Source organism: Colias philodice, chromosome 7 (assembly GCF_061535455.1).
Source record: "Colias philodice isolate Cphi_HAF_F1 chromosome 7, ilColPhil1 Martin Lab GWU primary, whole genome shotgun sequence".
Taxonomy (NCBI): domain Eukaryota; kingdom Metazoa; phylum Arthropoda; class Insecta; order Lepidoptera; family Pieridae; genus Colias; species Colias philodice.
Window position 1 is genome coordinate 1,688,723 of NC_143092.1, and position 15,731 is coordinate 1,704,453.

The 15,731-nt window shown below is 33.5% G+C and overlaps 2 protein-coding genes across 2 annotated transcripts in view; one reads left to right on the top strand and one right to left on the bottom strand.

Moving 5' to 3' along the window:
- LOC149486912 (uncharacterized) overlaps positions 1 to 15,731 on the top strand; it is a 222,606-nt gene that overhangs the window by 42,019 nt on the left and 164,856 nt on the right. The window lies entirely within an intron of this gene.
- LOC149486913 (uncharacterized) lies at positions 12,298 to 13,726 on the bottom strand. Its single transcript, XM_089697177.1, has one exon. It carries the CDS (start codon positions 13,415 to 13,417, stop codon positions 12,563 to 12,565), a length of 855 nt encoding a protein of 284 aa, XP_089553303.1. The 5' UTR covers positions 13,418 to 13,726; the 3' UTR covers positions 12,298 to 12,562.

Genomic DNA, 15,731 nt, shown 5'->3' on the forward strand with positions numbered 1-15,731 from the left:
CCTGTCCGTTTTTGTTAAAAATTTGTTTGCGACCCTCATTTACTGTCACAGCGGGGTACAATGTGAAAAACAAACATGTACCTACTTATAATAATTATAAAAAAAATATAAGTTCTGGATAAGAGTATCCTTAAAATAATATCGTGACCGTCCTTACCTATCATGCATTGTAATCACAAACTTTTCAATTTCACTGTCTGCATATTTGCCACTGTAAAGTGCTTCAAATCCTCGTGTGACATTCGGATGTGCCTTCCATACCTCAAATGCAGGTGTACCTATAGTTCTTTTAGACCTTCTAGCTTGGAATACATGATATTCTGTACTAGCCATATCTGTCGACTGTTCTGAACATTATTTTGGCTACTACTACTACCTTTCCATACAAGCATGCCCATAAGAAAACGGACTAGTGATCGTCTATGATATATAAAAAAGCTAGATACGTTACCCGCTCTCTATTTTGGCAAGAAAAAACTCAGCTAAGTGCCCGAGTTTCACTTAGTCACGCACCATTCAGCGTCGTGGCTGGACGTTCTTTTTATATTTTAATCGGCAGTTGTTATAACGAAGTACATGAGTGAGACATGTATTATGTCTCGTGCGTGAGAGTGAAAGAGAGAACAACTGTATTGGTGATAATGCGTTAGTAAGTAGGTATGTATTAATTACGCTGTTTTTTAGTGCAATGATGTTGGCGTATGCCGCGTCTACTAGTATAATAGGTCATTGGTGATCGTGTTTTTTATAAATATTTATCGTTTCGTATGAGTAAAGGCTCTCTAGGTATATCAGATATCAGTTATCACTAAACAAATAGGTAGGTACAATATGTTCTATTAATTTAATATCTAACACGTGCGTGTACCTAGCCCTACGACTTGAATTGGAATAACACCGTAACAAAAAACGTAACTTTAAAAATGTCAGAATCATCCAAATCGGTTCATCCAGTTGAAAGCTCTGAACAAACCGAAAAAAATACAGTCAAATTGAGAACCCCCTTTTTTTAAAGTCGGTTAATGACTTCGTGACAATCGAAATGAAAAAAAGCCATATAAGCCTTTGTATCTATTTGTAAAAATATTTCGCCGTTATTCTTGTTTCATTAATATCGCCTGTGACGTCATCGCGGAATGTTCTCGAAGGGTAAAATTGTGGAATTTTTCGCTCGTTTAAATTTTTTCCCCATTTCACGTTCGATAATGATAAAAATAATTGTTTTAAGTCTTTGATCGCGACACTGTTGATGTTTACTCGATTTTTATCGTAATAAAATGACAATAATATGAGAAAATTTTAATATATAAAAAATAATACAACACTAAAGCCAAAGAAATAAGTACAAATAATAGCATGAAGATATTTGTTAGAAGCACGTTCATTTTGTTGGAATCAAATATTTGCGCTGGACTCGGAAGCGGTCGTGATTGAAACTCGCTCATTAGTAAAAATGGGAAATAATATTGTTTTAGGTATAAGTAATGTTATTGTTAGAAGTACCTACATATTCTATACGCAATATAAATGAATATGGGTAAGTAATTTCGTTATTTAATAAGGAACAAAAAATAAATTTGAAGCAAAGTACAAAATGATAGACTGTCCGCATAACTTAGGTACCTAGGTATAGGTATACTGCCTACTTATTAGGCGAAAAAATTCTGCAATAATTTATACTGAAAAAAATTAAATAGAAAAAAAAATAGATAGGTATAGTAGATTTTTTAACAGAAATATAATAAAAGGACTAGGTACTTACGTTAGTACCTAATCAATAATCTGAAAACATCTTAGGTACATGTCATTATAGGATAAAGGACAGAATATTTTCGGAAATCAAGGATGCAACTAAAATTAATAAATATATTTCCATCCAGCGAATGAACAAATGTCAAATTGTAAAGGACTTCTTCATATTTTCGCAAGCTTATAAATGTACCTAAATTATCTGTTGAAATACGACAGGATGCCTAATTACGGAACCCCCGCCAAAACGTGCTTCAATTTGAAATCTAATGAGACGAAATTATTTTCTAATTTCCGGGAATTTTTTTATCAATATTTGAAATGTTTTTACCTATGTATGAATTCCTTTAAATCAACGCCGGTTTCTAATTTAAAATGTTTTTACTTTTTACCTATCTCTCATATGACATATCATATCTCTAACTCATATGATAATGTTTTTTTAATAACATGAAACGTCAAAAGGCTTATTAAGTCTCTTTTATAAAAAAGTGCGTGTACGCCGAGCACTCGTGTCAGAAGTGAAACTTCTTTGTTGAGATTCAAAGGTGTTGAAAGAGACCAAAATCGTCGCCTTACTCTATGAAGTGACGGTAGTGCCATGACGCGACATTTAAATTTTACACTCTACGCGCAAAAAGAATTTCACTTTAAAAGTAGAAAACAAAAAGATTTCTATAAACCAGGAGTTAAATTAGCAACAAAACCTTCAAAATACCGTTTAGTGTAAGCTCGCATTAAAATTAACAAGCTAGCTTTAACACAATCGGGGAAAAATGCAAGACGTTTCAATTCAGCAAAACTTTCTTATTACCTACCGACCTACGGCTCAGAATTTACTCAAATTAGAGTCAATTCATTCAAAATTGCCCTCTTTATCCGACTAAACAAGTATGCAGTTTGTATTATACGCGCTATGGGGATAAGGTCCAAATTCGCTTGAATTTGCCTGGATTAAGTTTTCATCAGTAGGTACTTCCGAGGCGAGGTTATGTGAAGTTATAAGACTATTGTTGTTTCCACGCTCCGTCCGGTTTCTCTCAAGCGTGAAACTTGTCAACACATCCCGGATATACTTTTTATATTATACACAAAAATAAGTCCGAATGTACAATAAAATATATTAAGGGTTAGCTATAAGTCAAATAAACATAGCTCTGACCGAGGCTAGTTTTTTTTAAGTTTTCCAAGTAATTTTGATTAGTGTTTTATGAGTAAATATAACAGAATATTTTTATCCAGACAGTTAGCTAAATGACTAATATTGCGATAAATCTAGGTAGGTATGCAATTTATAAGATTGTATAGATTTATGTTTGTTATTCTGTCATTCGTGTAGAGATTAGTAGCAGGTAAAACAATAAATTTTATAGTAGGTAGGTACATATGTCTTGATTAGCACATAGAGGTAGATTACATTTTTAACTAAGGGCTGATTTTTCAATCCTTGGTTAAAATTTATCCATCCAATAAAGTATTACACGAACATTTTAAAATGTCACCTGTAAACTGTCAAATACGGACAATTAGAATACATTTTTGAAATGGTAGTTTAAATACGTTATTCGATGAATAAGTTTCAACCAAGGATTGAAAAATCAGCCCTTAGAATAACATTTGAAATGACATAGCATACCTAGTATCTTAGTTTTAAACAAACATTGCAATATAGGTACCTATACTAGATTTCCGCCCGCGGGTTCCCGTGGGATTTCCGGGATAAAAACTATCCTATGTGTTAATCCAAGTTACCCTCTATATGTGTGCTAAATTTCATTGTAATCGGTTCAGTAGTTTTTACGTGAAAGAGTAACAAACATCCATACATCCATACATCCATACATCCATACATCCTTACAAACTTTCGCCTTTATAATATGTATTAGATTTTGTAGTTTTGTACGGTCTGTCAATTTCACGTTGTGGTATGACGTCACATATTAGCTAGAGGCGAGGGCGATGTAGGTTTAGATTCAGTTCTCAATCCGTAGTTCCTAAAACCTAGAAAATGGCGACTATTTTATGTGAATCAGGAAATTGATACATAGTAGAGGCGATACATTTAGGTATTGCTTAAACACAATTACCTAGATATGAATAAACCTAAGGAATAAACTGAAATATTACTCTCAACGCGCCTAAAGAAGTTTCACTTTAAAAAAGCTCTTTTTATCCGTTCATAATACGTGGGTAAGTTTTGTATGTCTGTTTGTGTTAAATTTTTAATATTATAATCATTTTCTTATTGTGTTACAGGTACATTCACATTCCGGCATGCGAATTTATTATTATCTACCGTAGCAGTGTGCAGAATTTAAGTAGGTATCGTGAAGGTAGGTACTGTATGAAAAAAATACAGGTTTGATAGGTATTAATTAAATTTAATCAATCACTTATAACATATTAGTTATAGATTATCGTATTTATTCGGAATTACTCCAATGCACCTAGTATTATATCTAGAATGATAGAATCGCTATTGATATCCGACCGTCTCGCGTCTCTCAAACGACTCTGACTGCGTTCCATTGCACGCTATCAACATACTTAAGACATTTAACCTGCATTGTCATACGAAAACAACGATGTTTTTGTGATTGAGACACGATATGTACAGACATATTCGAATATCCCTTTGGGTAATCTATTGGAAAAAACGCGTAAGAGAGCATGAATGTTGATTATAATAATGCTAGATATTATAATGTAAAAGTGAAGTGTTCGTTGGTTGTTCATTGACTATAATACCTACTACAATACCTACTATAATATAATACTACTATAATAGGTACCTAGTAGAAAAATTATTTTTTTTATTACTCCGACCATTATTATTTTATTACTCAGGCTCATTTTCTTTATACAATTTACATCGAAATTAATAAAAAATTGTCAAACAGTGGTTCACATGTATAAATAAAATATACTTACACACCACACCCATTAATCTTAAAACGATCATGGAGCGATCTCAAGCGATACATCTCAATCTCATAGTCATAAACCAAACGTTGCTTCGTCAAAGGCTCGGTAAATATGTTTGTGTGTATCTCAGGACATGAAGACACATGAGAGATTTCAGGATATTAGCTTGATGATTGCAGTGAAGGTTGGTAGGTAAAGTAGGTAATTGTTTGGTATTTAGTTTTATATCATTGAAATGATTTCCAAATTAATCAAGACATAACTTAACTACAGGCTAGTCGCTTCAGAGAATAAGTGCTTACTAACCTACGTGTGCAACAGGAAATAAACATTTTAAAATCTATTCAATATTTTTATTTATGATATTTGATATAGATAATATTATAATCTCTAATATACCAAACTTGATAAAATGTTTGTGTATAGTATGCACTAAGCTTGTTTGTCAGTATGTTCACGCACACGCTATGACATAAAACTCCAATTTGTGAAAACATCAGATAAAACTGTTTGTGTACAACTTTTCTAATTAAAAAGTTTCACTCCACGTCCGTAGTAACTAGTAACCACATAACGGCATCATTAAATATTTTAAAGTCATATATTAATCATGTGCATGTTCACTGATGAAAAGATTTTTAATATGAACTAAAAAGCTAAAAGTATCTATGAAATTATTAAAAATTTGTAACGCAAATTTAGGTTAGAATTTTGGTTGCCTGACTAGGTACCTAAGTTAAGGTTAGGTAAGTTAAATAATAGCTAGCGGTCCACCCCGGCTTCGCCCGTGGTACATGTTTACGTTTTCTCTACATAGAACCATCCTCGTACTTCAAGGAATATAATAAAAAAAGAATTATCGAAATCGGTCCACCCGTTCACGTGATGCCGTGACATCGCGAAACGGGTTTCATTTTTATATAACTGCTGTATTCGTTGTATGTACCTAGGTATGTATTTGTCTTTTGATCACCTTATTAACCGAAAATAATTAAAACTCTTCGTTTATAATTTAAAACAGATTAAACTAAGTACGTCAACAAAAAACAAATTAAGTCAGAAATAAGGAGAATTTTCGCGACATTATCATTCCCTTTTTATTAACCAGAAAAAGGCATTTGCATTCATTTCCTCATCCACACAACCTTCTATACATCCATAGAATATTCGTGTACAAATGAGTAAGTACAAGCCTTGTAAAGAAAACCCCACAGTACCTAACACAAAATAAACGCATCGTAAAGAGAGGACATAGAATGTAAAAGACATATTAGCTAAGGGTTTTTTCCCAACCAGCCCATTTCATTATCTACTCCTACCCATTTAACCTATGTTTGATTAATTCTGAGCATTCTGAGGTTTTTCTACGCTATTCGTTTATATTACGTTAGCTGTTATAGTCCTATATCCTATCCTACTATTATATAATGCGAAAGTTTGTGAGGATGGATGTGTGTATGTTTGTTACTCTTTCACGCAAATACTACTGAACCGATTACAATTAAATTTAGCACACATATAAGTTGTCCTAACTTGGATTAACACATAGGATAGGAAATCCCACGGGAACGGGGACTATACGGATTTAAACGCGGGCGAAGTTACGGGCGGTAAGCTAGTATTTGTTATAAAATTTATTAATAGATTTTTATGTATCTTTTTTACTTCATAAATAGGTACCTAATTGAAAAACTCTTCGTCTCCTAATGTCTACTTAATAATATATTCATTTATTTTTATAACGATTGTTCAAGTGTATTTTCATTCTATTGTTTATTTTCCATTTGATTTTCCTAGAATTCAACTCCTACACACAACAGTAGAAACGTTTAAGAAACGTATAAAAATAAGGAATTTCATAAGATGTACCTAGGTATTTCTTTGTAACTCATAAATAAATAAATAGGTATTTCAATTACCCTTAGGTTGGTACTGTCTACTGAAATAATTTTTATTTTTCTCTAAAACTGAGTAACATTTTTAATGCGTTTTTTAATAAATAGAGTGGTTATTAAAACGGAAAATTTTAGTACATTATTTGATTGTTAAAAGCTAGTATATAATAATTATTAGTAGCCCTTCAGTTTACACAGTTAACTTTAACTTTTATTACTATAGAAACTCTGATAATCTAATATAATCTCTCGTTAGTCCACTAAGGTGTTAAATGAACACATAAATGCTCTAGTGAAGCCAATTTGAACATATAAGCGACTAATATCGATTAACCCCCTATTAATATAGTGTACTAAAATGGGCCAGTTTGTATTGAAATGGGATGAGGTTTAAACCATTTTGTAATGAAATATCTGGTCTATAGATAGTCTATAAATTATAGATGTATATAATTATTGTAGTACTTATAAATGGCTACCTATTCTTCCGCCCGCGGCTTCGCCCGCGTTTTCAAAGAAAAACCCGCATAGTTCCCGTCTCCGTGGGATTTCCGGGATAAAACCTATTATATGTGTTAATCCAAATTACCCTGTATATGTGTGCTTAATTTCACTGTAATCGGTTTAGTAGTATTTGCGTGAAAGAGTAACAAACACACACATCCATCCTCACAAACTTTCACATTTATAATATTAGTAGGATAGGATTATAGGTTAAACTAAATGTATAGGTACCTACTAATTGATTTCACAAACGTTATTACGACACCCTTATCATTTAGCAATATGAAAATTTGCTTTACGATCTATTCTCAGAAATGTGAAAATTTTCAGAAATTGTTCAAGCCGTTTCCGTTATAGATTTTTCTTGTTTTAACTAGCTGTTGCTCGCGAATTCTGCGTCATTTTATAACAACAGTTCATAATTTTTAAGGTAAACAACATTAAATCTATGTTCATTTTATCCATTTTAATTAATTAAAACTGAAACGTCGCTCATTCCATCTTTTTCTAGTTCTTAGTATTTAAAAGAATGATGACGAAATTCCTAGCATTGTAATGTCCTTGTATAAAATAGCAATAGATCCTTTAACAGTGATTTCTTAGAATGTATAAAATAATTTTCTTCTAATGGTTCGGCTAATATTTGTATTCCTTTGTAATAAAATACAGCCCGTATAACTTAGTATTTTTGTCTCAAACCATCTTTATTCAATAGGCTCGATTTTGTTTTACTAATTCCCGCTGATTCTGTTTCTAATAATAAATTGTTTGAAGAGATAAAGTTAATATTGTACCGATTTTCTAAGAAATGTTATAACTTTATAATTATGGAAAAACATGAATTATGTTTATTTGTTTCTATTGAATTAAAAAAGTACTTGATTTATTTTAAAAACTGTTTTATTTTACCGAAGATCTGTTGTTGTCTCTAAAACTGAAGAGCTTGTTTGTTTGTTTGAACGCGCTAATGAATTTGAATAAAAGAATGAATGAAAAGAACTATGAATCCGATTTGAAAAATTCTTTCAGTGATACATAGACCTCTATTATCGAAGAAGGCCATATTATATATTCACTCTAAGACCAATAGGAGCGAAGAAATACGGGTAAAACCACAGGGCACAGCTAGTAGGCACATAAAATTTGCATCAGTTTTTATATCTTTTTTTATATTGTAGGAGGAATGTGTGTGAAATACTGTTTATTTCAATGTTTTGTTTAGGTATACGTATGATATTATTTTTGTTCTGATAATATCTAAACTTCAAATCTCTCTATTCACTGTTTGTCTGGCTTAATCTCTATAATAAAAATCGCTACGTTACTTCAATTTCGAAGTTGGTTAAAATATAAATGAAAACCGAAATTCCATGAAATAATACATGTGCGTGTGTAGCGTGGGCGTAGAATCAAACTCGCATAGGTACATATTTGACGAATGAATTTGCATTATTGGATTCCTTGGTCAGTTTAATGAAGGTTTAATGTGTGTAGAATGTAGATATTTCATATTATAGATGTAGAATTTAGTTATTAATAGTGTTGAGTAGTGCTGCTGCCCCCAAGGTTGCCCAAATAATAATGCTTTTCCTTTAATCACTTTATTACTCTTCACAATATATGTGTTGTTAGAACTAGCCGTTAAGCACTACTAAATAATAATTCTAATAAAATGTAGAAAGCGTCGGGGAAACAATGTGGACGCACACATATACAAAAGCTCGGTCAGCGAATTGCATATGTGTGTCCCTACATTATTCCCCCCCTTTTTCAAAAAAATTATACACTCCAAAAAAAATTTTATCAAAAGACATAATAAACACATAACAATTACCGTTAAATACAAAATGTGATAACAATGCAATACACATATTAATTCGTAATACATATTTCTTATACCTATGTAATCCGATATATAACTTACTTAATAATCTAGTACAAAAACAGGAAATACTAAATAGGCATCTTCAATGCGTAAAAACAAAACTATCGCATTACTTCATTCTTTCGCAATCGGCACAAAAATGTAAAATATGCACAATGCAATGTAATGTTAATCATATTTACGTAAAACATAAAATGAAATGATTAACAATATGAAACGATAAAAACAAATTAAGTTACTTTAAAACGTTGTATATGTTAAATAATTAATATAAAAATTTGTATAAAACGCAAAAGCTACATGTAAACGAATATAAACTTACATTCTAAAAAAAAAGGTATATAACACACAAGTATAATAAATTTAATTACAATACACATAATACTAAAGACAATAGCTAAATACTGTGTGAAAGTTCTATATCGCGAATCGCACGGGTCGTCGTATTATAACGCGACCGCTCCTAGTTACGCTTATGGGTGGCGCATGCTGAACCGACTTCGATAAAGATGTGTTATGTGGAACAATATTGTTTTCCACATCAACATCATCTTTTATAATAAAGGCTGGCTTTAGCCTGTCAATGGAAATGCGTGCGACTCTATCCGGAAATTGTATTTTAAAAACTTTAGAACTACGTTCTAACACTTGATAAGGACCATCATAAGGCGGTTTTAGAGACCTGTGAACTGCATCGTCTCTAACAAAAACGTGACTACAACTTTGTAAATCGGAATAAACGAATATTTTCTTTGCGTTCGTCTTATCTCTCGTCGGGCGATACTGAGATATAGTTTCACGGATTTTTTCTACCAAACTATAAGGATCGTTTACGTCACAGTCATTTGTAGAACTATCGTAGAACTCGCCAGGCAAACGTAAAGTTTTACCGAAGGCCAATTCTGCGGCACTAACATTACTATCAGTTCGTATTGCTGCTCTCAACCCTAACATTACAGTGGGTAATTCGTCTATCCACGTTTTATTACTACTGAGCAGTCTCGCCATAAGGGCTGCTTTCAACGACCTATGCCATCTTTCCACCGCGCCATTACTTTGTGGATGGTAAGGCGTAGTACGAATTTTATGAATACCCAAAAATGACATTAATTTTAAAAATAGACTCGACTCAAATTGACGTCCTTGATCACTAGTAATACGGATGGGACAACCGTATCTAACTATCCATCCTTCATAAATATGCTTAGCAACGACGTCTGCAGTAATTTCTTTAACGGGAAATGCTTCAGGCCAACGCGTACATCTATCTATAATTGTTAATAAATATCTAAATCCCTGTGGAGATGTCGGCAATGGACCAACTAAATCCACATGAATATGCTCGAATCGCGAAACTTCCGGGAATTTTCCTATATCTGAAACAACGTGACGCGAAATCTTCGACCTTTGACATGATACACACGCTTTGGTCCATTTCCCTATATCTTTATTCATACTAGGCCAAAAAAATTGTTTAGTGACCATCTTCCGAGTCGTACGTATACCGGGATGACTTAAATTGTGAACACTATCGAAAGCAATTTTTCTAAAATATTCTGTTAAATAAGGTCTAATAATATTATTTGAAACTTCGCAATATACTCCTTTTTTACAAGTCGGTAAATACATTTTCTTAAACTTTACATTATTATCGCTATGCCCACTTCGTGTCATATTAATCAAGTACTCGTCTTTCGCTTGCGATTCAGCAAGTTCGTTGAAGTCGAGTACAGTCGGGCAAACAATTGTTTCTACGCGCGATAAAGTATCGGCTACAATATTATCTTTACCGCTAATATGCTGTATGTCGACCGTAAATTCACTTATAAAAAGTAATTGTCGCGTCCTTCTGGGCGTTTCTTTACTGTCATTACCTATTTTAGAAAATGCATGACATAAAGGCTTATGATCTGTATATATAGTTAAAGGACGGCCTTCAAATAATTTCCTAAAATATTTTATAGCTTGAAAAATCGCTAGCAATTCCCTATCATAAGTAGAATACTTTTGTTCGGTAGGCGAAAATTTTTTGGAAAAATATCCTAGGGGTATCCACTTACCTTTTACTCGCTGTTGCAATACCGCACCCATACAGGTATTGGAAGCGTCGGTCATCAAGGCTAAGGGAACATCTAAAAGGGGATGTGACAATGTGACGGCATTCTGTAAACCTATCTTACATTGCACAAAAGCATTTTCACTAACATTGTTCCAAATAATTTTCGATTTATCATTTTTCTTAGAATTCACTAAATATTTATTAAGTTCGCATTGATGTGACGCTAAATGAGGTAAATGTGGTCTATAAAAATTAATCATTCCTAAAAATCGTCTTAAATCCGATACTGTAACGGGTTTAGGAAAATTAACTATGGCTTCGACTTTATCTTTGAGCGGTTTAATTCCATCTACGCTCACTTCGTGACCTAAGAATTCTATACGCGACTGTCCGAAGCTACACTTGCTTAAGTTTATAGATATGCCGTATGTATTGAAACGTTCGAATACTAACTTCAAATGTTCTTGATGTAAAGTCTCATTTTCGCTGGCAATTATTACGTCATCTAAATAACAAAATAAAAAATCGAGACCTTGTAAAACGGTATTGTTCATAAAACGTTGAAACGTTTGTGCGGCGTTCCTTAGGCCAAAACTCATACGGGGAAATTCGAAAAGTCCGAAAGGAGTAATAATAGCAGTTTTTTCTATATCGCATGGGGCAACTTTTATGCAGTGATAGTGAAGAAAATATATTCAAAAGTGGACATAAATAGAGCCTTATTTATGTCCACTTTTGAATATATTTTCTTATTAGCCAATATAAAAGTAAAGTCGTGTAATCGCGGAACTGGATATCTGTCGGGCTTTGTTATTGCGTTGAGCTGTCGATAATCTCCGCACGGCCTTAACTCGCCATTCTTTTTAACTACAATATGAAGCGGACTAGCCCAAGCACTTTTAGAAGGCCTACAGATACCTAATTCTTGCATAACCCTGAACTCTTCCTTCACCTTTTTGTATCTATCCGGGGGTAACGGTCTAGCTCTAGCATGAATAGGTGGGCCGCTCGTCTCTATATAATGTAAAACGTTATGCGATGTAGTTTCTTTAAACGACATCGGTTTAGTAATGTCAGGAAACATATTTAATAAATTGTAATACGGATGACTTTTGCACACAGAATTTAGCGATTGTTGCGTACACGAAACTAAGGAGGCTAATACATGTAAATCGGTAGTTTGATCAATTAACTTTTTTCGATACAAATCAACTAGTAATTTATGATGTGTTAAAAAATCAGCTCCCAATATTGGCTGTTTAACATCTGCTAGAATGAAATCCCAACGGTACGGTCTTCTTAAATTAAGGTTTAAAACAATTGATTTAATGCCATAAGTTGCAATTTCTGTACCGTTAGCAGCGTATAATTTAAGATCTGATCGACATAATTTATGATATTTAAATGGATTTTTAGATACGGGCAAAACGGAAACATTGGCACCGGTATCTACTAAAAATTTTAAATTAGTGTTTAAATCTATTACCATGAGACGGCTGCACGGCGTGATGGTACAGACCTCCGCCGTAGTCTGCACCTGCCTGTCTAGTTTTCCGGCTGGGCGGCTGCTGCGCTGGGGCTGGGGCTCCTCTTCCACGCGCACGGCTGGATGCACCTGTGAGCGCGCTGCCGGAACCTGAAGTGGTAGCTGCACAACCAGTCGGGTCCGCCGGGACGACGTCGCTTCGAAGATGACCTTGACGACTCTCGAAGATTGCGTGACGGTGTTCTGGGTCGCCGATGTATTGCTCGTGATCGCGAGCGCTCGATGTTAGAAAGGCGCACGTTTATTTTCGCCAATTCCGCTGAAAGGGTGGCTACTTCAACGTCTTCGTGACTGGAACTCCTGTGTCTCACTTCCGCCACCTGATTGGAACGTGTGGCTTCTGCGACGTTATCGGCGATCACTGCTAGGCTGTTAAGGTCTTTCGTTTCAGCGACCACTAGGACGGCCTTAATTGTAGGTGGCAGATGACCCTGCCACAAAACTCGAAGTGTATCATCTGGAATTTTGTCCCTGGCCAGGTCACGCATCCGGTGCAATAGTTGGGAGGGTTTCTGGTCTCCCAATTCCATTTCTCCAATTAGTTTTTCTATTTGACGGTTTTTGGAATCCTCGAATAATGTTAAAAGTTTATTTTTTAATTTTTGGAATTTGTCTGTGTCCGGCGGTTTTTCTAAAAAATCTGTGATTTGTACTATTACGTCTTTCGGTAACTTAGATATGACTAAGTCGAATTTGCTTTCGTCACCTAATTTCTGCGGGGCCAAAATTGCTTCCACACGATAAAACCACACACGCGGCTGGTCCACCCAAAAATCTGGTATCCGGGACGAAACTGTAACGGCGAAAACTTCCGACGACGGCATCGCTCCAAGGTTTGATGTAGGCATCGTCATATTTAAAATTTAAATTCTTCTAATAAATCTTCGTCTTCAAAATAATATTTAATTGTATTATAATTTCTTGTTGTTCTTTGTCGGGGTCACCAATGTTGAGTAGTGCTGCTGCCCCCAAGGTTGCCCAAATAATAATGCTTTTCCTTTAATCACTTTATTACTCTTCACAATATATGTGTTGTTAGAACTAGCCGTTAAGCACTACTAAATAATAATTCTAATAAAATGTAGAAAGCGTCGGGGAAACAATGTGGACGCACACATATACAAAAGCTCGGTCAGCGAATTGCATATGTGTGTCCCTACAAATAGTATGTGTGTTATTTAGATCATTTATTATATTGTGGGGTATTTATAGATGGGGTATTTTATTTATTTGAGTGTATATTATTATAATATGATTCGTTTTAATTGGATATTTTAAGGATATTATATTGGAAATTGGATTTAAGGATAGGTTTTATAAATGAATCCTGCGTAAGATGAGGTTAGAATTTACTCCACAAACCAATTTGAACTGAATGATTTCAGAAGCCAAACGCATTGTACAAAAAAAAATGTAGAACAAGAAGCTGTCAAATGTGTATTACGTCACAAGTATGCCGAGTTTTGTTCCTTTATTAATTCTATTATTGATGATTTGATGATAAAATATTTAAATTAAAAATTGTGTTTGTTATTATTGTGGAGTCAAATAAATGATCTTTCTTTCTTTCATTCTTCTTTCTAAATAGTCCTACAAAATTTTTTTGTTACAATGTAGGCGTATAATACACACAGCTGACATAAAACAGTAGGTAGGTACCTAATATATAATGAAATCAAACCAGGTTTTAAACTCAATTCCAATAGGTCCTACCACAAAAGTACTAAATCGCATTCACACGAAAACCACAGATTCAATAATAGTTATTATCGATATTGAACCGCGAATGAATGATCCAATCAAATCATGCCCGGATTTGGGGGAATTCTAATTCCTAAATAACTAGTAAATATATATAATAACTAGTAAAAAGTCTATAGGTATAAAAATACCTAAAATTCATTTTTTGTAGGTACCTACTCTTTAAAGTACACGTGTATAATTACGTATTATTATTAAAGAATATCCGCCGCGTCTGTTGAAGATCGCGATAAGCTCAAAAATTACTACAGCAATTTTAATTCTGTTTTCATCAATCGGTAGCAGGATTCTTGAGCAACGTTTTAGTAGGTAGATACCTACCTAGTTTTCGGCAACGCGGGCGAAGCCGCGAGCTGAAAACTAAGTAGGTACCTATAGGTAATAATTAGTATATAGTACTTATTACCTAACTGTAATAAACGAACACGGTAATAAAACTGTATTTAAACATTCACATTCCTTTTCACGTAAAATACCATTATTCCAAAACAAAATCACCATCTTTTAAATCCAAAAATACAAACATTTACTCAAACAAATCCACTTAGATGAACGCCGCATCCAAAATTAATTGTCTTGTTTCCGCCATTTGCATTGCAGATTTCTACATCTTGTAAACTTACGGATTCAGAGCCCGTGTGTAATATTATTATCAGCTAGTTATCTAACAGTTAGGTGCAGTTTGCGAATGTTATTTGACTTGATGATTTCTTGATTATTCTCTGACCTATGTATCATTCTAATAGAAGTTGCAAATCTTTATATAAAATTACCATGGATTTAGGTAATACAAGTACCTAAGCGTTAACTTATTTTTATAAAGGATAATTTTATACCATATTAATATTATTTATCATCAGCCATTGATGTAATATTCTATATACAATGGGTCCTATGATACTAGGTATAAGAATAAATAAGTAAAATACTTCATCAATCATCAGTCGCAAACAAACACAACAACACATTATATATGTAGGTATATTTATATCCAGTCATACAAACTTACAACCCTCTAATTTCTCATTCAAATCACCCATTAACTAAATAATAACAAATGGTCCAAATTAGTAGGTCCTGTTTACTGGCTCCTATGTAATCAATTGAATGGGGCCTTTTGACAACGTTGCTCCTTTAACCAATATCCCTGAGATCTTACGTAGGATAATATTCTTTATTATAATGAGCAAAAATAAGGCAAAAATTAAATGAAATTCTGTCTTTAGTCCGACTGCAGATTTTTTGTAACATTTATAAGTATATGAAAATTTCAATGCTTTGAATTTCTATAAATAAATTATAATTATGCGACATAAATTATTATTTTTCAATATTTTGACGATTCACAGGCACTTCTAATCGAACTTTGAATAAATAAATGTTTGAGTTTAATATCTACATAATAGA

Bases quoted from the DNA above. Each gene is read 5' to 3' on its own strand.
- LOC149486913 (XM_089697177.1), bottom strand. From the start codon at position 13,417: ATGACGATGCCTACATCAAACCTTGGAGCGATGCCGTCGTCGGAAGTT.